The sequence below is a fragment of the Pogona vitticeps genome, chromosome 1 (assembly GCF_051106095.1).
Source record: "Pogona vitticeps strain Pit_001003342236 chromosome 1, PviZW2.1, whole genome shotgun sequence".
Classification (NCBI taxonomy): domain Eukaryota; kingdom Metazoa; phylum Chordata; class Lepidosauria; order Squamata; family Agamidae; genus Pogona; species Pogona vitticeps.
In genome coordinates this window covers 193312066-193334464 of record NC_135783.1, presented here as the reverse complement: position 1 = coordinate 193334464, position 22399 = coordinate 193312066, and the positions used below count along the sequence as shown (strand labels likewise).

Here is a 22399-nt window from a genome sequence, read left to right as displayed (position 1 = left end):
TTCCCCCCCTTTGCTTTACATTTAAAATATTTATATTTCATGTTTCAGACTAAAAATCATGAACATCTGAAGCTGCCTATTACTGTCTGAGTCCGATTATTGGTCCAATTAGTCCTGACAGCAGGAGATATTTGGCAGAGATCTCTCCCAAAGCTGCTCTTTAAAATTGGCAAACCACAGATGCCAGTCTAGCATAAAAATATATGCCCTGTGGCTGGGCTGTTGCACCTCCCAAACAGTCACAGCTACGTATTGCACAGAGATGCAGATAAACTCAGTGATTTTTCCAGCTATCAGCTGATGGCAAATTTCTCCCCCCCCCCCCCACCTTGCTTTTTATGGTAGAGTATTCAGGTTGGTAATTCCTGTGGAGACAGTGGTTTTCTGGATCCATTCATCTAAATACAGGCCTAGCTTTTGCTCTAAGTAACACTGCCTGCCCTGACAGAGGATCTGGCTATTTTTCCTGGACCTCAGGCTGTCTTTAGGTACCAGTTGGGTCTCCTTCTGGCAGTCAGTCTGAACGACTAGCTGTAAATCTGTTCTTCCGTGTGTAGTCATTTCAGAAAGCGATGGATCAGGGTCCGTTGGTCTCCTCCTGTGGTATTTTGCCTGGCTTCCTTTCTGTCCCTGTTGCATTTCTTATCCACATGAAACCTCTGGGTGATTAGTGACTGAGGATTTAAGAGTGTTGTCCATGGGCCATTTCTGTCAGTTGTACTTATCATCAGATTCAGGTAAAGTTATGGAAGTGCTGGATCAGGGCCGGTTGAAGATCAGTTTAGAAAAGACTGAGATATTGTTTGTAGTTGGCTCTTTTCTCTTGGGTGGTGCTGTAGAATTTGTTATAGACTGGATGAAGCTCACAGTCCTAGTGTACTAATTAGACCGTGTCTTCTCTTTGTGGACCAAAAGGGGCATCTGTGTCACAAAGCAGACATGAGCTGGGTGGTGATTGAACTTCATTGACTGTGTGTTGCTATGAGCTGGAAGGTGTTCTCAGCAGACAAACTTTCTTGTTGTTACGTTTCATATCTCTCTTATACCTTGTTAATTGCAGATACCTTTGTGATCTTTTAATTTGGGGTTGGGGGATGTGTATCCATCCAAATATTGTTAGACGTCAACTTCTGTCAGCCTTAGCCAGCAGGGACACTGCAGAGGGATGATGGAAGTCTGACTTGGGGAAGATCACACATTTCCCATCACTCTGTTTCTAATTCTTTTAATGTTTGCTTATTTAATCCTGTTGGTGAGCTGCTCTAGGAGCCCTTTGGGCTGAGCAAAATCATTAAATATGTTGGCTCTTCAGTGCCCTCTAGTGACATATAGAAATGGTAGTGTCGACTTCTGGATAGGGTCAATGTAGAAACAGAGAGGTATTTCCTGCCATGACTTGGATGTTCTGCCCATGCAAGAAATGCGCACATGGCTGCAAGAGGGATCTTCCACCCTTTAGAGTTTTAAGCAAAACCTCTGCTTCGTGTATCAACATTACTATAGAATTAAAAGCATTGACTGTTCCATTCAAAGCCTAAATACAGTACCCAGGGATCCATATATTTAAATAACCGTCTTCTCTTGTATGGTGTTCACCATCCACTGTAAGCTGGAAGAGACTATTTTGGCCATTCTGCCGTCATCTCTTGGTGGGAAGACACACCTCAAAAGGTCTTTCTCATGGAAGTCCACGAGTGGTAGAATGACTGCCCATTGAGGACTGACTGGGATGCCTTTTTGAAGCTGTTATTATTCCGGCAAGCTTTTAAACTGGCCAAGGTTATACCTGCTGCCTGCTCTTAAAAATATATGTCATAAAAGAAAAACCTCTGCATATCTGAATCCCTTAATATTCTTTACTGGTTGTCTTTTAATGTATGATAGGATAACAGAAAGGAAGGATTGAAGCCAAGGAAGAAACGTGCATTTCCAAATCAGCTGTATAGTAAGGTTGGTAATGACCATTTGCAAACACATGGAGACACCCTGTCCAATAAAAAAGGAAGATATTTTTTATTCTCACAGAAGAGCAAATACACTAGCCCCCCTTTTTAAAAAAAATTAGGAGCACAAACATGTATTTTATCATTAAAACCCTGTAGTTTGCACAAATTACATTTTTGTGCAAAATATTTTTTCACAAAGATGCTTCAGATTCTTTAAAAAAAAAAAAAAAAAAGGTCCCAGAACAGGAAACAAAATATGTACAAAAGCTCTTCTAATCCTGCCCCAAAGGAACAAAACCTTTGATTTTTGCACTTTTCTCTGTGTGTGTGCACGCACGCACAAACACAAACAGATGTGTATGAATGTACTTACATTTTTCTTGAGATTTTGTAACAACTTTGAGCCGCTTTATAATAATAATAATAATAATAATAATAATAATAATAATAATAATAATAATAATAATAATAATAATAATAATAATAATAATTTAGTCTGCTTTAAATCATTTATCTGGTATTTATGCAGACACTTGGAATACCTGTCAGACAAAGGGTAATTTAACCGTTTACTTCCTACTGGTTTCAAAATCTTTAGTCCTCCTCACTTTTTAACTAACAGCAAATGGACACAAAACAGCTCAATTGTTCAGTCCTTGAAGGTAATTGTTTCCGATTGCTCAACAGGATATTAGAAGCAGAGAGACTCAGATTACCCCTGGAACAACAATCAAATTGCCACTTTTGTTGGAATTTGGTCATTTTTCACAAGTCCTGTTTGCACCTTTATTTTTGATACCACTTTTAAAAAATCGCTGTTTATATGGCAGTGCTGTGTATAGTACCTACAGCATTTGTGAGAGGAAATTTACTGTTTTTTTCTGCTTTTACACTGAGATCTGATCCTGCCTCCTTCAAACTGAGGGCTATTTAAGCATCAGGTTCATGGAGAATTCCAGCGCTCATGCCCACAGGCTATGCATGCAGGATCTCTGCCAATCCTCAGGAAAGATTCCTACCATTCCATAGAACAGGATTGCGGTTTGTCAGGATTAGGTTGGGAAGTCATATCCAAAACAGAGAAGATAGTGAATACTGTTGTGTTGGTCTGCTGATGTCACGTTGCAGAGCTAGGGAGAGATAAGGGGTGAGATATGCGCACAAGGGGTGAGACATGCGCACAAGGGGTGAGATATGCGCACAGGCTGAACCAAGGTTGAGTTTTATTCCATATTCTGGCTTGCAGCTGAATTTTATTTCTCTTCAAGAGTGTTTACTGGATAATGTCTTCACCATACCTCAGCCAGTAGTCTAGTCTGGAAAGCACGGTCATTGAACAAACAATAGTTTGGCAGTTCCTTCACGCTGCCCAGTTGTAAAGCCAGTCCCTGTAATTTTTGCCCCCTTCTCTTTCTGGTGGGATGAGGGGAGAAAGCACCTGAAACAACCATTTTGCTTTCTCCAAAACTTAATGTGAAATGGATTAGAATTCCATTTTATATAACTTGTAAGGCCTTTCTGCAGAGACCTCTGTGGAGCACCAAGCATATTCTGAGTTCTAGAGTAAAAATAAAGATAATACCGTATTTAAATTGTAGATCAAATAAATTGTAGCCTATAGGCTACTTTTGTTACATGCCGTCAAGTTGATTCTGATTTATGGTGACCACAGTTTTCTACATTTTTAAAAAATAGACAGAAGGGCTTTACCAGTTCCTCCTTCAGATGATTCTCTGAAACTGTGCACCTTACTTTAGGACAGGGGTGGGCAATTAATTTCTATAGGGGGGCCCACATGAAAAATCTGAACTGTGTTCAGGGGCCGAACCAACTTTACTTAAAAATAAAATGAAACAGTGATGTTATGATTGCTTTTATTTTAAACTTGTTAATCTTCACAAATACTAAAGAGGTTTTTTGCAGTCTGTTAAAGATAAGCAACTGATCAACTTTAGACAAAAAATCTATAAATGGTTTTGATGTTCAAAACTGTCCGCGGGCCGGACAGGAGCGGCTCACAGGCTGTATGTGGGCCTCGGGCCGCACTTTGCCCAGGTCTGCTTTAGGCCGGTATGCTAGTGGCAGGGGCACTCTAGCACCATCCCCACAGTTTCCGGGTGATCTCAGCCAGCTCCTTTCCCAGTGGCGCTTTGGGGATTCAAATTCCTGTGCAGCCAGATTATGGCAGCTCATTAAGGAACAAAGACTATCAGTTCTAATAATATATGATGACACACTATATTAATATTCTTTTTAATAAGTTTTCTTAATTGGGCTTCACTGCTCTTGGATTGGCACCTTAATTTTATAGGATTGCATAGGCTTCTGTATAGATTATTAGATTTTTATTTTCTAAAGTACATTCAGTGTCTGACATGATGATATCCATGACTAACCTGCACTTTTTGGTGCAGAGGGAGAATCGTCATGATGAAATTAAGTGTTCTGAGTAGTGATATTGTGTAAGTATCACTGTTCCTTTCAGTTCAAGACTACTTTGCAATATTTTAGTGCCCTTACTCTATTATTTCCTCAAATTGCACGGCATTCAGTTTATATGGACCGATTTCTTCTGTGAACTGCCAAATACTTTATATACTGCGTGTTTAAAACCATTGAGGGTTTTATCCTTTACATGCTTACCTGGGAGTAAGCATCACTAAATTAATCATTGTGGGCCAGCCTAAACTAGAGTTTCTGGGGTGCACCTCAGGACCTACTCTTTGTCCATCCCTGAACCAAGGGAAGCTTCCTCGGAGTAGATGTATAAATTTCCACTGTAACAATCTTGTGGGTCTTGATAACATGTACTGTCAGTATAGGATTTCAGCCTTTGTCTATAACGGGTTGACTTGCTGAAAAACCTATTGAAAAGCAGCCCTGACGATTGCTTTGTGTTTGGGTGAGAAGTGTTTAACTGCTGAAAAAAGGAGTCAATTTGTGGGGTTCCCCCCCCCCCGGCTTGGTGTCACTTTGTAAATAGTTGTAAGCACAAGAGAGTATCTGGTAAGACCAATCTTGACTGCTAACATGGGTGTTGTCACCATTTAGGCTGCCCTTTGCTATGTAAAGCTCGGCATCCTTTTTTTTCTGTTGGCATCATGAACATGATTTGGCACCAAAAAAATCAGATATTTTCCTGGCATTTTGAATTATGGATAGAGAAGCACAATGTCCCATGTTCATAACTGAGAGGTTGTTGAAGAATTGCATTTCCTGGCTTTTTTTAAAATGGAAGCTTTTTAAAATGGAATATACATACACCACACACAAAGTCCAACAGCAGCTTCCTTCACATAGGACTACCGAGTGGTAGGGGGATCCCAGAAGGTGATCATGTGATCAGTTGCTGGGAGTGGGAGCAGAAGCATTAACAGCTGGGATGTGGCTGCAGTCTGTCTGTGCCAAAATATTTTTTGGACTTAATGAAACAGTGAAGCAAAAGTATGAGGGAGTGCAACACAGACAAGGAAAAACACATACCCTTTAACTCTTGGGTAAACTAATGCTGTCTCCACAGAATGCAGACTACATATCTATCCTCCAGTTTCCAAAACATGTCTCTTTGGCTTTTGGACGAAAAATGGGGATCTGGAAGTTAGCAAGGATTGCCACTGGGAACCAAGGTCAGAATCACCCATACTATGTGAAAGACAGACAGAAAGAGATGGGAGAAAAATCAGGTCATTTGAAATGTGTTGTAAAAGAGCCTTACAGATATCGTGCACCCAAGTTCCCTCTGAGCTGTACGGCTGTGCAGCACTGTATTGGTGCCACACACCTGCAGTTAGTGTTGTCGATTATTTGGTTCTGGAGACGGCTCGAACTTTTCATGTGCGGAGTGGGGTTTCTGCTCAGTGCTGGTGGAAAATTAGAGGGAATGTTGCATAGACCACCAAAAAGACAGAAAAGTAGGGAATCGAGTAAAATTTCACTAGAGCAGAAATGAGTACACTGAGGCTATCATATCTTGCATGCCTTGTTTGGGATTTATGCTTGCAAGCTCTTTTGCCCAGGAAAGAGTGAAAAAGTTCTCCCCCTGACAGTCAGCATTTTAAAGTCTCTAGTTCTTCAACTGTTGTGGCATTCTTGCAGATCTGGCTACAACCAAATATGTTACTGTACTTGTTTTGTGTGAGGTTTATTAAATATAATTTGAGTTCCTCAAGGAGGATCTGTATATTGAAGAGGAAATAATGGATGTTGACATAGCAATGTATCTTTTTCCTACTGTTGTGTTGCTAATCAATCCTTGTTGCCTAGAAATGGGTGTATAGGAGTAAGAGCTGAAAAGTTTTTTTATTGTTTCAACAAAAAAAGAAGTAATTTTACCAATGACAGCAAAAGATTGTTAAAATGTAGGCTAGTTAGCCTGCTGCAAGGCTGAAAACATATTTCTCAAACTTCCTGAGGGATCTGTGGAATTTTATGGCAATATTTTTTTTAAATCTCATAAATAAATATTCTTGTTATCACTATTTAGATATCAGCCAGTTAAAGACAGGAAAAATATTTGGAATTTTTAGCTGTCTGTGTTAGGCTTCAAATAAATATGGAGTTTATTTGTTATCTTAATTTTCTTCGAAAGCCTGGTTCCATGGGTTTTATGTATTTGCTCTTACCCCCTCCCCCGCCATTATGTGTACATAGAATATATTCAGAATATTCCTCTGCTCCCAGACGGTGAAGTGACCCTCTTTTTAGAAGTTCTTTTTAACGGTTATTAGCTTTTGATATTGGTATCCTGTATGTTGGTTTCAATATTTTTAAAAAATACATAAGCTACCTAAAAGTATTTAATCTGACTGCATACTTTCAATAGTATGAATTTTAAGATAGCAGGGATTAAAAACCTAAATACTGCAAACAGGATTATCCTCCAGATGTTGCAACAACTGTGTAATGTGTGCACTGTAGTATTCAGCAAAAAGAGAACGGGCTATGTCTGTTTTACGTGAGCTGCTTATAGTGAACTTGCTATGCTATAACTCACAGTGCAGTTCTTTGCAAAACATTGAATGTACCGGTATTAATAAGTTTTCTGTTCTTACAGCCCATCCATCTGGTGAACAACTTGTATGGATCAAAAATCTGCCTTCTATAAATGAAGATTAGCCCCTTCCAGCCCCTTCCATTTTCTTTCACATAAGTAGATAATACAGTAGTTGTAGGAACCTTCATTATCAACCTGTATTTAATTGAAAAACTCCTGTGAGGACTTCAGTTTTTTGGCTAAAGCTCCCAGAATTGTGGCTAGGGAAATTTCTGGTGAATTCTGAGGGCTAATGTTCAAGAAATACAAAAGTTTGCGAAAGTCTAATGTTTATTTTCTGGGAGAAAAATCTGTTCCATGGAAGTTATTATTTGGAATATGAGTTAAAATGGGCCTTCAGAGGGATGTCCAGCTACTTAACTCCTTTGACACGAAAGCTGAAATCCTGTTGTACAGCTCCATATGCAGAACAGGAACAATGTTGTCAGAATTGCTACTGATTAAAACCTTCCTTTGGTGATTTTTGGGGGGACTGCAAATGTATACAATGTGATCATTTCACGTGAACCCCCAAATCATCAAAGGAGGCTTTTCAGTTTGCACTGATGATAGAGTCATTCCCATTTTTCACATCCAGCTGCCCAACAGGATGTCAGCAGAAGGGTTGTGAAGAATTGGGTGCTGGACAACCTGGAGCCCATGGAAGTATTGCCAGAAGACTCAAGACACCGTCAGCAACCCCTGGAGGAAGGTCTGGCGGTGCTCACAGCGACTACTAGAGAAAGAGCCATCACAGTGATGTTCCCCTTGTTTGTGGGATACCTCCCCAAGAAGAACTTGTGAAGTCTTCCTTAAGAAGCTAGGATTTTATATTTATTGTTGCTCTTCTCATTTCAGGTTTATTGCTAACTTCCTAATATTTTGATGCCCCACCCCCTGCTTTTTCTCAGACAACTTTTTTTAAATCTCTGCTTTTACAGATTGTGTTCTGTTTATGTGTAAAGCATCCTGCCGTTTGGATGGCCTGTAGAAATGTTAGGGAAAGAAAGGAGAGGGAGAAAAGTTCACCCATAGAACGATCTTGCACTCTTTTTACATCTCTATGCCTCAGCATAGCAATATCTTCCTGTTCTCAAAATATGGACTTTGATGAAGACTTTACTAAGCAAACAATCTGGACAGAGCTTTTTCATTTTGTGGATGAATGTGATTTTGCTTACTTGCTACGACACCCTGCATGTGGAGTGTCCTGGACAGTTTCAGAATGAACTTATGGCTAAAATCCCATTGCTTAGTGTAGTAATTTAAATCACACTAGAGAAGGCCCATTGAATCAGTGACGATTTAGGGAGTCAGTTCATATATAAGTTCATTTGATTCAAATGGGCCTACTGTAGTTGCTACATACTTACATACATGCTACACTAACATGAGTGGCTGTAAGTGGCTTCAGGCTTGGGCTCTTTCCGTCCTCCCTTTCATTCCCCAGAAATTGGTGACGACTCTTCAAGGTGCATAAACGTTTTATTAACTGACAACAGAGAACCACGAACAACAACTTCTGTAGGACCAACGGGTCCGCCTAATACTGTCGGTCCTTTTTATGCCAACTGTCCTTGAACTCAGCTGTTAAGAAAGACTTCACCAACGGGGGGTTCACCCCACAGTGTTCGTGATTGGTCGGGTTCCAGAGGCTGGGGCAAATGGTCCCACAACAAGGGTATTGATACCACTCCCCTTCTGTAGGCGTCATTGGTCGTCTGCCTCCCTTCTTCTAGAGATCCTCACCTTTTGGATGCACATTCATTCTACAGGTTCCGTTTTTCCTAATTGCATGACTATCCCTTCTTTCCCTTTTTTCTGTGTATCTCCTCTCCCTCTCGGCCAGAGCAGCTGTTTCCTCCCTATTTCCTCAAGAGGTAATTTCATCCTGGCTCTCTCTCTCTGGTCCATGGATCCTCAATTTCCAGCCATTCTCATCCCAAGGGTATCTCTTCCTCCTTTTCCTCACTCTTCTTTCTCCTCTCCTCCTCCTGTTCTACCTCTGTCTCTCCCTCCACCTCCATCACCGGATACCCTTCTTCTGTTGGTTTGTGTCTTCCCCAACCGTTGCTTTCCTGCTCTTTTTCTCCTCCTCTTTCTCGCTCTTTGCCTCCTGTATTCCCAAATAAGTCCTTGCCGGTAACAGCGTATAGACGGTCTTATAACCCTCCGTAGTAGTGGTTTGAGGGGACAGCTCACCCTCCTTCTTTCTGGTGGTGGTTTGCTCCTTCTCACAGTGGCAACTAGAGTAGACCCATTTGAATCAACATAGATAGGAGCTGACTCACCAAATCCCCACTGATCCAGTAGGGCTACTCTAATGTGACCTACTATACTAAGCAACAGGATTTCAGCTTGTGCGTGTTGCATTTGCATTGAGACTCTGAATAATTAAAAAGCATCCATTCCTAATCAGCTGCTTTTCAGTTGTTCTACATCCCTCATGAACCCCACTTATCATGGCCTGTGGGAGTTTGTGGCCAACAGTCCAGTGTATCCGGAGCATACCATTTTGGTCAAGAATGGTATAAAGGTTCCATTGACTTGCAAGTTAATATGTCTCAAATATAACAGCAGCCAGTGAAATGGCATGCCTGTTTGAAAAATAGATGAATTTTTAACAAGAAGCAGGACAGTTGTGGAGAGGATACATAAACCTGTTCATCTCCTGTCATGTATAGCATAGATGAGTGTGCATTGGGAAATACAGTAGCCAAGTTCAAATCTCTTCTTCTCCCTTCTTGTTAGGAGGGAAGTGGAATTGCGCTGGATTTTTTATGTGGCTGTGCAAAGCCACTGCACTAAGTAAAAGAGGTGTGTTTTACTACAGAGAGGTGTGTGCTTGTCCCTGAGTATCTTCTCTTCCAGTTAAACAATTATATCTAGGATTCAAACATGCCATCACTGGCAGATTGAATATTGTCCTCCTGAAGTGTATGCGAATATAACAAATATTATAATTTTATAATCCTCTGTGTCTTTTGCTCTTATTCAGGATCTATGTTTACATTGAAAGTGCAAGTCAATGACATCATCAGTCATCAGTATCTACGCCAAGCCACGGTGGAAGTTTTTGTCAACTACACGAAAACAAATTCCACCTTCACTGGAAACAATGGAGCAGTATTGATCCAAGTTCCCTATCAGCTTGGTCTGAGTTTAACTATTGTCTCTTATAAAGATGGCTATATGTTAACACCTTTGCCATGGAAGACTGGGAGAATGCCAAGTAAGTAAGCCTCTTCTTAAAAACCTTTAAAACCGAATACACTTGAACTGCCTTTCTTCCCTTGGGTAGTAATCCATCTGATTGTCACCAAATGATTACGACTTAATAAATATGCCCAAAGTAGGTCATGTTTAGCTGCATCAGGAAAGGTAAATGCCATTGTCTTGGAAAAGACATGAAATGGATCCATTGGATGATTTTAATTACCAAAGATCTTTTCCCAGTACATGCAGTGAAAACCTCTTCAGCATTTTGAACAGTAGGAGGAATGTAAGTGACATTAGCCAAGGTTATGTGGAAAGTTGCAGTTCTCTTCCTGGGCTTCTGCTTAGAACCTTTGCATTTGTATCCCTGTTGCTACTGTATGTTAAATGCTGTGTGTCCTTAAAAAGAAAAGGAATAGAAGTGAAAGAAAAAAAATGCCTTCTGTTTTTCCAAATCGTTTTTATAAAGTAACAAGGCTGAAAAAAAGAGAACAGTTTAGGTGTAGAATTAAACTTATAGATTGAATGATTCTAATAATTAATAAAAGGTTCCGGTACCACGTCAGAAGAAATCTGTGGATGAGCACAATGTTCTGGAAATCCCTACAGCAATTTTCCAGTTTTGTTGTTTTTGCGTATATAATGGCCCATAACAGCAAACCAGGTTTCCCCAAACGGGTGCCCCACCCTGGATGTTTTGGCTTGCAGTTCTCAGTGGCCTAAGCCAGCAAAATTTTGTGAGTCTGCAACAAGAAGATGACAGGACTGTATTTGAATAAATGTAGATGGTTGTACAGTGGTGCCTCACACAGCGAGGTTAATCCGTTCTGGATTAACCCTCGCTGTGTGAAACATCGCTGTACAGAAAGAAAAAAGCCATTGGAATGCATTAAACTTAGTTTAATGCGTTCCAATCAGCTGATTTACTCACCGTACAGTGATGTTCCTCTATGGCCGGCAGCTATTTTCGCTCCCTCCCCTCGCTTAACAAGGGCGCGAAAACGCTGCGCGTGGCCATTTTGGGGCTTCTGGCGGCCATTTTGTAGCCGCGGAACAGCTGATTGGTGGGTCGCAAAGCGAAGGTCGGTAAGCGAACCGCTTACCGACCTTCACTCTGCGATTTTTGCCCATTGGGGCCGTCGCTCTGCGATCGCATTAGCGATCGAAAAAATGTCCCCGTAGAGCGAATTTGTCGCTCTACAGGGCGCTCGTTGTGCGAGGCACCACTGTACAAGAAAAAAAATAAAACATCCCCTTAAAATAAGCTCTACTGCATTTTTTTGGAGCAAAAATTAATATAAGACCCTGTCTTATTTTCGGGGAGACACGGTAGCTGCAACTTACTGTGCTAAAGGAAGTCACAGTATTCAAATAAGTAGGCTCATTTGAATCAAGAGAACTTATAGAAGAGTTGACTCAGAAAATCCCTGTTGATTCAGTGGGCCTACTTTACTACAGTTTATCATGGGTTTGACACCATCAGCAGTGACTTGGGCGTTACAGTCTCCCCCCCGGTCTCTCTGGAGGCTCCTAAAGACTTCCCCAGGTCAAAAGAGCATAAATTATGCAGGCATAAATTTATACAATAGGAGGAATGCTCTAGCGCTGGAGGCATTCAAAAGAACATTGGACAAACATCTGTCAGATCTGCTTTGACTTGGATTCCTGACTTGAACAAGGGGGTTGGACTCAATGACCTTCTAACTCCATCATTCTAGGATTTGGGCCAATAAACCTTTTTCCCAGATGAAAGTTTCATTTGATTGCACCCTTACATTTTTAACCGTTCACGGGAACTTAATTCTTTCTAGCCTTCATTTCCAATGCATCTCTGTGTAGTAATGTATTCTTAATGCTTTGTTTCCCACAGTATATTCATCTGTTACACTTTCACTGTTCCCCCAAAGCCAGGCCAATATATGGCTGTTTGAGGATACAATTTTAATTACTGGGAAACTATCTGGTAAGTAGGAGCAATGAATAGACAAGGTTATAACATATTTTCCTTCGAGGTAATATGTTACACTGAAATGGATGTGTGACAGTTTTGCTATATATTTAATTATGAGAAGGAGATGGGCACGTGTTTCCATCAAGCAAGATTTCTTCCGCAGATTGTTGCAAATGTGATGGCTTCAGAGTTCTGATTCCTTTCTAAAGACAGCCTAGGTCTCTGTGGAACCCATGGAGAACCATCCAGGGATTGTAACAAGAAGCAAAGAAAGAAGGAGAGAATCAGAGAGTGCAGGAGAATAACACTCCTTGTACCCCCCACACTCTTAGACTGCCATGGGTAATGGAGACAAACAGTTGTGAGAGTTGACCCTCTTTTGAGAACTTGCACATAAAGAAAAGGTCTTCAGGAAACTTTTTGGGAAGAGGAAGTGTTGAACAAATGTATTCTCGAAGGCTTTCACAGCCGGGATCTGATGGTTGTTGTGGGTTTTTCGGACTCTTTGGCCGTGTGTCTGAAGGATGTTCTTCCTAACGTTTCGCCAGTCTCTGTGGCCAGCATCTTCAGAGGACAGGAGTCAGAACTCTGTCCGTGCAAATGTTGCTTTCTCATGTGGTTTGTTGCTCTAGAAACGGGTCTGAGTGTTGACTTCATAGATTGCTTCTTTCTCATTTTGCGGTAGTCATGGGAATTCATTCTTATCTGGTCTGGATCTTGACTGCATGTGTATGTTACAAGTTAATTTCTGTTTTAGCGTTTTAAGCTCCTTTGTATGGAAGTAGGATTATGCTGGGCTGCTTTAATGGAACAAGGTAAATAGCTTATGTCCCATCCCTGTTCACTCTATACAGACACAGGAAAAAAAAAACAAAACCAAAACACAAAGATGAGCTTGTTTCCCACCTGGTTTCCTACTGTTTTGTCATTCACTTCCATCTATTTCTGATCAACAATGGAGCTGCCTTCTTTCCTTCTGTCCCTCACCTGCCCATTTTCACAGTTCACAAGAGAAAGTGGCACAAAAAGTGGGTCTTGTTTACAAATTCCAAGGAACAGTTCTTTGATTTCATATCCTTTTATTTCATTGTGGAGTATATATACATAGACCTAGACCCCTGCTGCCCTCCCCCGCAGGTCTTGTTATATAGCCTTCCTTTAAGGGGAATGGTATGGGTGCGGGAGAAGAGTGAGAGCATATTAACAATGCAGATAAAACAAAGGCTGTTTAGAGATATCCTAATGATGTCAAGACACTGGTTTTCTTGTTGATGTATTTGGTGGAATGAAGGTGATGCAATGGTCCAATGGCAGTTGGTTGTCCAGACAGCATGTTCTTTTCATGGGTAAAATCGCAGGTAAGACATGGTCTCCTCTTGTTTGCCTGCTGTCTTGCACGGATGCTGTCTCTCTTTCCCAACTGTTATTTACTGTGGTGCAACTTCATAGCTGTATCAATGCTAGCCAGACTGTTTTTTGTAAATTGACTTCAAATCACTCTTCAAGTATGGTTGTAAATCAGCAATCTGGACTGTGGTGAAGGTTGACGAGAGAAGAGAGAGGGAATTCTTGGGAGTGAGAGCATCAGCTCATGACCCATTCTGGTCTTATAATCTTAGTTAAGCAATCAGAAATTATTTTTATCTGTGTTGGTTTTATTATCATAGACCTTGTACATGGTTTTCATTAGATGACTCTTGTCATTTTTTAGATAATTATCTTTTAAAAATTCACCATGTTACTTGAATATTTGTGAATATGAATGTTTGATAGGTGTGGAAACAAAATATTGCTTGTTTGAACATGAGCTTTTTGAATAATTCTGCTGATTATGTGAATGAAACATTTCTGAATTGCTGACTTAGGTTTTTTCCCCCCTCTCTTTCAGATGCCAAATCTCAACCAAGTGTTCAGTTTCCAAAATACTTAATTAAACTTCCTATCACCCACCATATCACAAATGTAACAGCCTATCTGACTGTACCACAGCAGTTTTTGAAGGTGGAGCATTTCCTTTACACAATGGGAATTCTTTTAAATAAATCAGGTATGTCAGAATCACTATCAGCTCCTGAATATTTATAATTCTTTCTGCATACCCTCCCCATGTTCTTCTAAAACTCATACGCTGGCAGTAAATCCCTAGTCCCTTAGAGATCCGAACAGGATTTCTCTAGGGCCTGTAGGCAGAAGTTTAGCCTACAAAATCACATTATTGTAGGTGAATAAAGGTGGATAAAATATTGATCAAGGGGATTTCTGCTATTTCGAAACTCCTACGTCTTTGAGATAGGATTATTCCACTTGACATTTTTTTCAATATCACAGTAGAAATTTTTGCCACTAGATTTAATAGGCCCAGCTCCTAGAGATGGAGTAGCGTATACATTGTGTGACACATTCCATTGCTTGGAAACATTTGTACAGCTTGGTTGTTGGTTGATTTTGTATCCTTGAGATTGCTGCAAGAGGGTATAGGGGAGAGGAAGTGAAATGCTCCCTCCTTCTGTTGCTTTCCATTGTGTTGGACAGCAAGTGGTAGAATTTTGAGGATTTCTTTTTGTTTGGCTTCAAGACCATTGTGACAGTTCTCACAAATATTAAAACACCAGGTAAATAAAATAAAGAACAAGAAACGTAATTAATATGAAATAGTCTATGTTAAACCAGTTTTGTTTTCATTAAAAATTTCTGTGCACTTGCCATCAGTTTTATGTGACACATCATCCATAGAATATCAGATTCATTTATGACCAGCACTTGCACAGTCACAAAATAAGTGCTAATATCAGCCTTTTGACTCGTGTGTCCATGTTTGCATAAGTGTTGCTCCCTGTTCTTCTTCGTGGTCTCAGTGAATGCACAGAAATGGGTTAATTCTGCGCCTCCTCAGAACAATGCATATCTGAACCTCTTCATTTTTAGAATAAGCAAACCAAGCAGCTTTCTTTTCTTCCCCTTCACTCTCATGAAATCTCTCTGATGTGTTCTTCTGAATCATTTATGTGTTCATGAGAAAACGAGTTTTATCCGAGAGGCAGGTAGAAGGTAATTAATACATGAAATTGGACAATTTTCTTTGCACCCCCATCTGATGATCTGCAAATCTGAAGAAAGGTTTATCATATGTCAAAATTATGTCCTTATCTTTTCTTTGGCAACCTTTCTCTCTCATCGTCATCCCCCTGCAGGGTATACAGACGTTACTCATTGTGCACAGACTTTGCAATATTATAGGATGTGAGAGGAACATATGTTATTGTGCAGCATCACTCCACAAGGCTGAGGGCTTTTTACAACATTTTGAAGGCTGGGGCGGGGAGCTTTGCATTTTTACAAGAGCAAGTTAATTACAGGAGCCTCTTACCTTGTTAACATTAACTTCAGTCAGTTAAGTTAATATTTTAAAAATACTCAGTTTTCTGAACCTGCAGGGAAACATGCAGATTAGTGAAGGTCTGCTTTTCTTTCTTTTTTCCTTTTCCTCCCTCTCTTTTTTCCCGTTTCTTACTCTCTTCTTTTCTCTTCTTTTTGCAACTTGATGCTATCTAAGGCTTTTTTTTTGGGGGGGGGGGAGGTTGCCTGTGTTTGACTTATACTTGTGTTTATTGAATGTTGGAGAGCTGACTAGCAGAACAATCATGCAGGGAAATACCGTTACCTGTAATGATACTTAGCTACTAGGAAGGTACATAAAGAATCAAAGCTGATAGAGTTGGATTGGAGAACCTAGCCTTTGAAGATTACTGTGTGCTTTTTTTGGGGGGGGGAGTGCTACTATATCTCATTTTGTGTATTGTGGGGAACTACACTGGTGTAAATGAACTTCTTTTTTCCTTTATGCCCCATGAGAGAGCATATTTGAGGTTGTGGTCAGCTGTGGGGAAAAGTTTTAATCGTCTTTTGTGTGTTGGATATGACCCAGAACTGAGGCCCTGTCCCATGTGCCTATTTACAAGTGAAAAGAAAGTAAAGGTTATGCCTAATTAATTAATTTCTGTGTTATGTTCAGTAGGCTCGTGATTATGGATCTATTCCAATATAAGTGCAATAATACAGGCACCATTCCAATTTTTGTAGACAGTTTTATCCAGTTAAATGTGAAACACATGCTTTTGAAAAAGATCCTTGTCTGAAATCCCATAAGGTGGGTGTACTCCATCATTGCCTACAATAAAGTGTTGGGTGGACCAGTGATCTGACTCTCACCCTTAGTGTGAGGCTGCTTTCTGGGTGAAATGACATGTTTGCAAAATCACTGATTTTTGAAATTTCAGGAAACAGAATAGCAGCTATTGTTGTTATTACTGTTATTTATCAGGAAGGAAAGAAACTAAAACACTTTTATTTTATTTTACTTTATTTTAATACTTATAGGTTTCAAAAGTATTGAATTAACCCCTCTTGCTGCAATATGTGTGAACCTGCTTTCGGCTGGGAAAGAACTGGAAGTGGAGGGGCCCATTCATATAACATTACCTATTTTGCCTACGAGTGCTGTAGAAGCTGGAGACGCCATTCCAGCATGGACCTTTGATATGAAAAATGGTAGGTCCTCTCGGTCCTCTCTTAGGTCAGGCAATCAGTCAAGCACAGTGGATTGAAGATTCCTGTTGAATGCATACACAGATGGTGCCACAACATCCAAGACACTTCCAGTATCAGACAGTGGTCAAAATTCTCTTACATATCTTGCACAAATGGTACGGCATTTGGAGGCAAGTTGCCCACAAATAAGAAATCACAATAAAGATCAGTTGCAATCTGAGCCACACAACTCTGTATGCAACTAACAATGTCTACAGGAATTTCTTAGCTTGGGGCAATTCATGTCACAAAGTGAATTGTGCTTAACTGATGTTTTGTGTTACACCAGTATACCTAGATAGGAGGCTTCATGTATTTACTTTTGTTAAAAAAGCATACCTGAGGCTCACTGTCTCACTTATATTGACCTGCATCCTTTGGAAGCCAATCTGTTTTCTTAATCATGCTTAAGATCTAAAACTGAAATAGACCCTCCATGTTCTGAGGAGTACCGCTCTGAGCACCAGATGCTGGAGATGAACATTAATGCAGAGGTCTCTCTCAATCTGCTGTTAAAAACAGGAAGTTGAATGAGACAGGAATTAGTCTCGGCCAGCCAAGAACATCATGTGCACATCGGAAGACTGCAGGGTTTTGTGTTGGATTACTTTGGTTCTTTCTGAGTTGAATCCATTTGACCCTCCAGTTTTTTTTCCCTCCTTCTCCTCTCCCAGGTGCTTGGGTAAATCGTGGGTTGGGGATGGTGAAGGATGCTGGTGACCATCTAGTGTGGACATACACGGCTCCAAGCCTGGGCTACTGGATAGCTGCTCCTCTGCCTGGCTCCAGAGGTATATCATGGAATCGTGAGATAATTTGGAATCTGCTTTACTGACTGTTGTTTTTTTAAGGGCAGTCATTCTGTGTGACATGAAGATCAGAATGTGGGGAAGAAGAGTTCGTTCCTAGATTTATTTCAGATTATAATTTCAGTCTCCTGATAATTTGGGGCTTGTTTCTTAAACACATAAGAAAGGCTGCATGTTACTTTGCCACATAATAAAAATGGGTTTCACAGCAGCTGAGGTATTTCAAAATTAAGTGTGCAGTAGCATCGGTGTGTGCCTAGAATTTTTCTAGAAGACAAGAACAGTGTACTCGCCCTGGAGTAAAAAATTCTTTCTCAAAGAGGGGCATCTCTCTGGAAAGCAGAGGAAGAGAGACAACTATGCCACATATTGCTGCCCTAAATGTTCGCATTTTTCTTTAATTAAATGTTGTAAATGTCTTGTTATATATTACGATCAGCTGGGAATACATGCTGTTTTTTATACAGTACTCCTTCAGGAAAAGGAACAAGTCTTTGTTTTTGTAGAGCAGTGGTTCCCAACCTTGAGTAACCCATATGTATGTTCATGGACTGCAGTTCCCAGAACCCTTCATCACCAGCCGTGCTGGCTGGGATTTCTGGGAGTTGCAGCTCAAGTACACCTGGGACACCCTAGGGTGGGAGAAGTTCTAGACCAATTTAATATTCATAAAAATAAACCAGTCAACCAACCTCCCTTCTTTTTTTCTTTTGCTGTTCACTTCCCTGTTTGTACCCATTTACTAGGTTTATGTAATGCCTGTTGAATTATATTCACCTTTCTGTGTAAAGGGACGTGGTGGCGTTGTGGGTTAAACTACAGAAGCCTCTGTGCTGCAAGGTCAGAAGACCAGCAGTCGTAACATCGAATCCACGCGACGGAGTGAGCCCCCGTCGCTTGTCCCAGCTCCTGCCAACCTAGCGGTTTGAAAGCATGCAAAATGCAAGTAGATAAATAGGTACCACCATGGTGGGACGGTAACGGCGTTCCGTGTCTAGTCATGCTGGCCACGTGACCACGGAAGATTGTCTTTGGACAAATGCTGGCTCTATGAGTTGGAGACGGGGATGAGCATCGCCCCCTAGAGTCGGACACGACTGGACAAATTGTCAAGGGGAACTTTTACCTTCTGTGTAAAGAGTTCAAGCTCATCATATTTGTTTCCTGTGCTCTGTGCATTAGTATAGAGACATTTGTAACCATGAACCAAGCTGCTACATTATTACCTTTTCCCTTCTGTTTAAAAGGGTCCTTAACACCTTCTCTGTTTCTGCTGGATTATTGATACTCTTTTCACCAGTACTGTACTTGTCTTCCTGTGGAAATAGGTACTGGGAGCAGGGGTTGATGTCACATGTGTGGTATTGGCAGGGAGGAATAGAATTAGCCAGCACAGCCCCAGTTGTCTATTAAGTGACATGGGGTAGAGTGTGAAAAAATGACCAGAATAAGTAAAACATTAGAAAAACCTTTCTGTATTGCAGAAGTAGGAGAAAGATGAGACAATACTATTATGGCGTACAAAATCATGTTCTCTTTCTTTCTCTCCTTCCCCCAAATTATGAAAAATACAGACTCCATCATTGCAGTGGTTACTCAGGATATAACTGCATATCACACAGTGTTCCTCACAGCCATATTGGGAGGCACCATCATCATCATCATTGGGTTCTTTGCAGTTCTCCTTTGCTACTGCAGGTAAGGTGGCGGTGTTAGCCAATTCTGGCATGCCTCGATGCATTTGTTCCTTAGTAGTTAAAGTGTTGGAATTGGTGTGCAGCTTGAAAGATAATTAAGCTATGACCTGTGCATGCCCCTTGGGCCATGAGCAGAGGAAGTTAGATGCATTCAATGGAGGATACTGTTCTTATTGGCTACTTGTCTTGGTGGCTATGTAATACCTCTGCTATCAAAAGCAGAATGTCTCTCGGTACAAGGTACTAGACAGCATGAGCAGATGGCTGCTTTTGGGCTCTTGCCCTGCTTTTGGGATGCTTGTGGGTCATTGTGAAAAACAAGGATGATGGACTAGATGTGTCTTTGGTCTGGTCAAGCAAAGTTCCTCTTACGATCTTAAGGAGTTTTCTGTGCTTTTCCTGTTTTCTGTGAAGTTTGTTTTCTGTAGAGGTAAAATATATGCAGATACACAGGCATCGTTTGGTAAGATCCCAAATAAAATGTAGGCTTGGTGTATATAGGCTGAAATCCTGAAAGCAGGCATATTCCATTTAATGCATAACTGCATCCTGAGTTTCAAATAATGTGCAAGGTGAATTTTCAGCCTTCCTTGTTCTCCCCTTCTTTCTTAGGGATAAGTGTGGCCAGTCAAAAAAGAAGAGGAGAACTGCAACTAAACCAGACACCTTAAGAAAGGACCAGACAACATCAACAACTCACATCAACCACCTAGGCATTGCCAAGGTGTCGCTGAAGCCAGAGGACAAATCTCAGTTGTATTCACCGGGATTAGCGTCTTACAGCCCTCAGAGGGGGACTTCAGCAGAAGGAGAGGAGAGGAAAGCTCGTGACAGCCTTAAAATCTATACTGAAGGGTCTTCCTATCCTTCCTCCATCAAGAATAATCACTGTGGGAAGCCGCCCCAGTCTCTAGAACCTCACATTGAGGGGAGGCCTTTACAGCCAGCCCAACACATCAGTAGGAGTGTTCCCCCGTCTAGAGACTCACAGGAACAGAACAACTATCTCCCAATGAACGAAGAAATGTACGAGCTCTCTCCCATGCCAGAACAATTGATACACCTGTATGGCCAGCCTATTGCCATCCTTCAGACAGCGGACCTTTTCCATTCCCAGGAGCAACTGCATGCTGCCAAGTCTGCTACTTTGCCAAGAAAAGGGCAGTTAGTTTACAGCCCGATGATGGAGCCCATGAGTCGAGAGAGTTACACCCAAACACTGCCCAAAATGCCAGGTCACTCTCACCTGCAGGTACCAACCTCCAGAGAGGAATCAGCGGCTTTAGACAGGCAGCAGGGCCTGTCTCCTCAAGGTGCCAACTGGGGACGTTACACCAATAGCTTACTAGAGTCTGTTTCTGTCCCAGGGACACTAAACGAAGCGGTGGTAATGACGCCGTTTTCCTCCGAACTTCAAGGCATCTCGGAGCAAACCTTGCTGGAGCTTTCCAAAGGGAAGCAGTCTCCCCACCCAAGAGCATGGTTTGTGTCCCTGGATGGCAAGCCGATCGCTCAAGTGAGGCATTCTTTCATTGATCTCAAGAAGGGCAGGAAGACGGAGAGCAATGACACAAGTTTGGATTCGGGTGTGGACATGAACGAGCATAACCCTGGTCGGAAGCTGGAGAGGGAGAAGACCTTCATTAAAAGTGTGCAGCATTCCAAGGTCCTTTACTTGGAGGACTTGGATCTGAGCAGCAGCGAAAGTGGGACCACCGTTTGCTCCCCAGAGGACCCGACTGTGAAGCATGCGCCAGAGGGAGGGAACGATCCAGTCGTCGGACAGCCCGCAGAAGAGGCGCCTCAGAGGAGAACCACAACGGAAGACCAGAAGACCAGTCCTCCTCCACCAAAGAAACGGGGAAGACCCCCTTTGACAAAGAGGGAGAGCAAAAACAACATCTGGAAGAAGAGAGAAGAGAGGCCACTCATTCCAATAAATTAAAAATACAGCGGTCTCTGATGGGAGTGATGTCCGGTTTACCTCCCCCCACTTCTCGTTTGTAAACTTGCAGTGTTCACTTTAATAGGGGACAACCAGAATCAGGTAAAGTAACAGAACACATGACACTACAAAAAGATTGGAATTACAGGCTGTGTTCCTTGCTCTCAATACGAGCTGTATGAACAGAGTGTTAGGTTGTTAAAAAGAGGAAATATTCTGGGATGCTTCTGGCTGGGTGAGGGGGACCATGTGTATCACTTAGGAAGAGCTAAAATGTACCCTTATTTGCTTGGTCCAGAATTTGACCTTTGGGAAGGAAGGAGCATGAGCAATGCAATGTTGCGTTGCAGTGGGAAAGGAGTAGATGGTGGATAATGTAGTTTTTAAAAGATGTTTTTGTCTTTACAATCCATGTCTAATAGTGGATATCTTACCATATGTTGTTTGGTGAAGATGCCATGCTCACTAGCAAGATGGAGAATACAAGTTCTCACCTTAAAGGAATGCTCTTCTTTGAGATCTTTTGTAATATTCCACCATATTGTTCTCTGTGAAATCTTTAGGGGAAGCAGAAAATCACATGCTTGTTGTGCAGGTGGTATGTCAGGCATATAGGTGTCTCTTCATCGGCTGTTTCAGTAGGCATTGAGCCAAATTGTGCTCCTTTTTAGAACAACTAGATTTATATTAAATACAGCTAGGGCACCTCTTGGCCTTCAGTGTCCACGGTAGATATTATTGTAAATGTTCCCGAAGGTTTGGCTTTGGAGAAAATATTTCCTCTGGAAACAATGCCCTGTTACTATTTCATAGCCTTAAAACGAAAGTATTGTTCTTAAGCAGTTGAATTATGTGCCTCTTTTTTGTTAGCTTTGGCACCTGTCTGAAAAGTCATCTGTTGTGTATGAAAAGTTCCACTGGAAATCTCTTGGGCATAACTGTGAGTTGAATAAAAATAACTACACCCGAAAAGTCAGTTTTTGGCATGAACAAGCTAGTCAATAGGTCAGTCTCTTAATGTGAGAGTAACCCTGTCAGAAGGTTGTAATGAGGGGGAAGGGGTCAGCAGTACATATAATAAAATGGATCAGAATGCAGAAGACCTCCATTTTAGGCAACAGGCCACTCCAGCTAAGGCAAGGTAAGATCCCTGCCTAACACACACCCTGAAGAGTCACTGCCTGTCAGGGTAGACCAGCCCTTCCCAACTTGGTTT

At 41.4% G+C, this 22399-nt stretch overlaps 1 protein-coding gene across 1 annotated transcript in view; it reads left to right on the top strand.

Moving 5' to 3' along the window:
- FAM171B (family with sequence similarity 171 member B) overlaps window positions 1–22155 on the top strand; it is a 37542-nt gene extending 15387 nt beyond the window's left edge. Inside the window, exons 2-8 of the mRNA XM_072981204.2 lie at window positions 9977–10210; window positions 12065–12157; window positions 14034–14192; window positions 16523–16693; window positions 17407–17523; window positions 19116–19239; window positions 19851–22155. Of these exons, the coding sequence (XP_072837305.2) occupies window positions 9977–10210; window positions 12065–12157; window positions 14034–14192; window positions 16523–16693; window positions 17407–17523; window positions 19116–19239; window positions 19851–21183 (2231 nt within the window). The 3' untranslated portion in view covers window positions 21184–22155. The remainder of the gene's footprint in view (window positions 1–9976; window positions 10211–12064; window positions 12158–14033; window positions 14193–16522; window positions 16694–17406; window positions 17524–19115; window positions 19240–19850) is intronic.
- The last annotated feature ends 244 nt before the right edge of the window (window positions 22156–22399 follow it).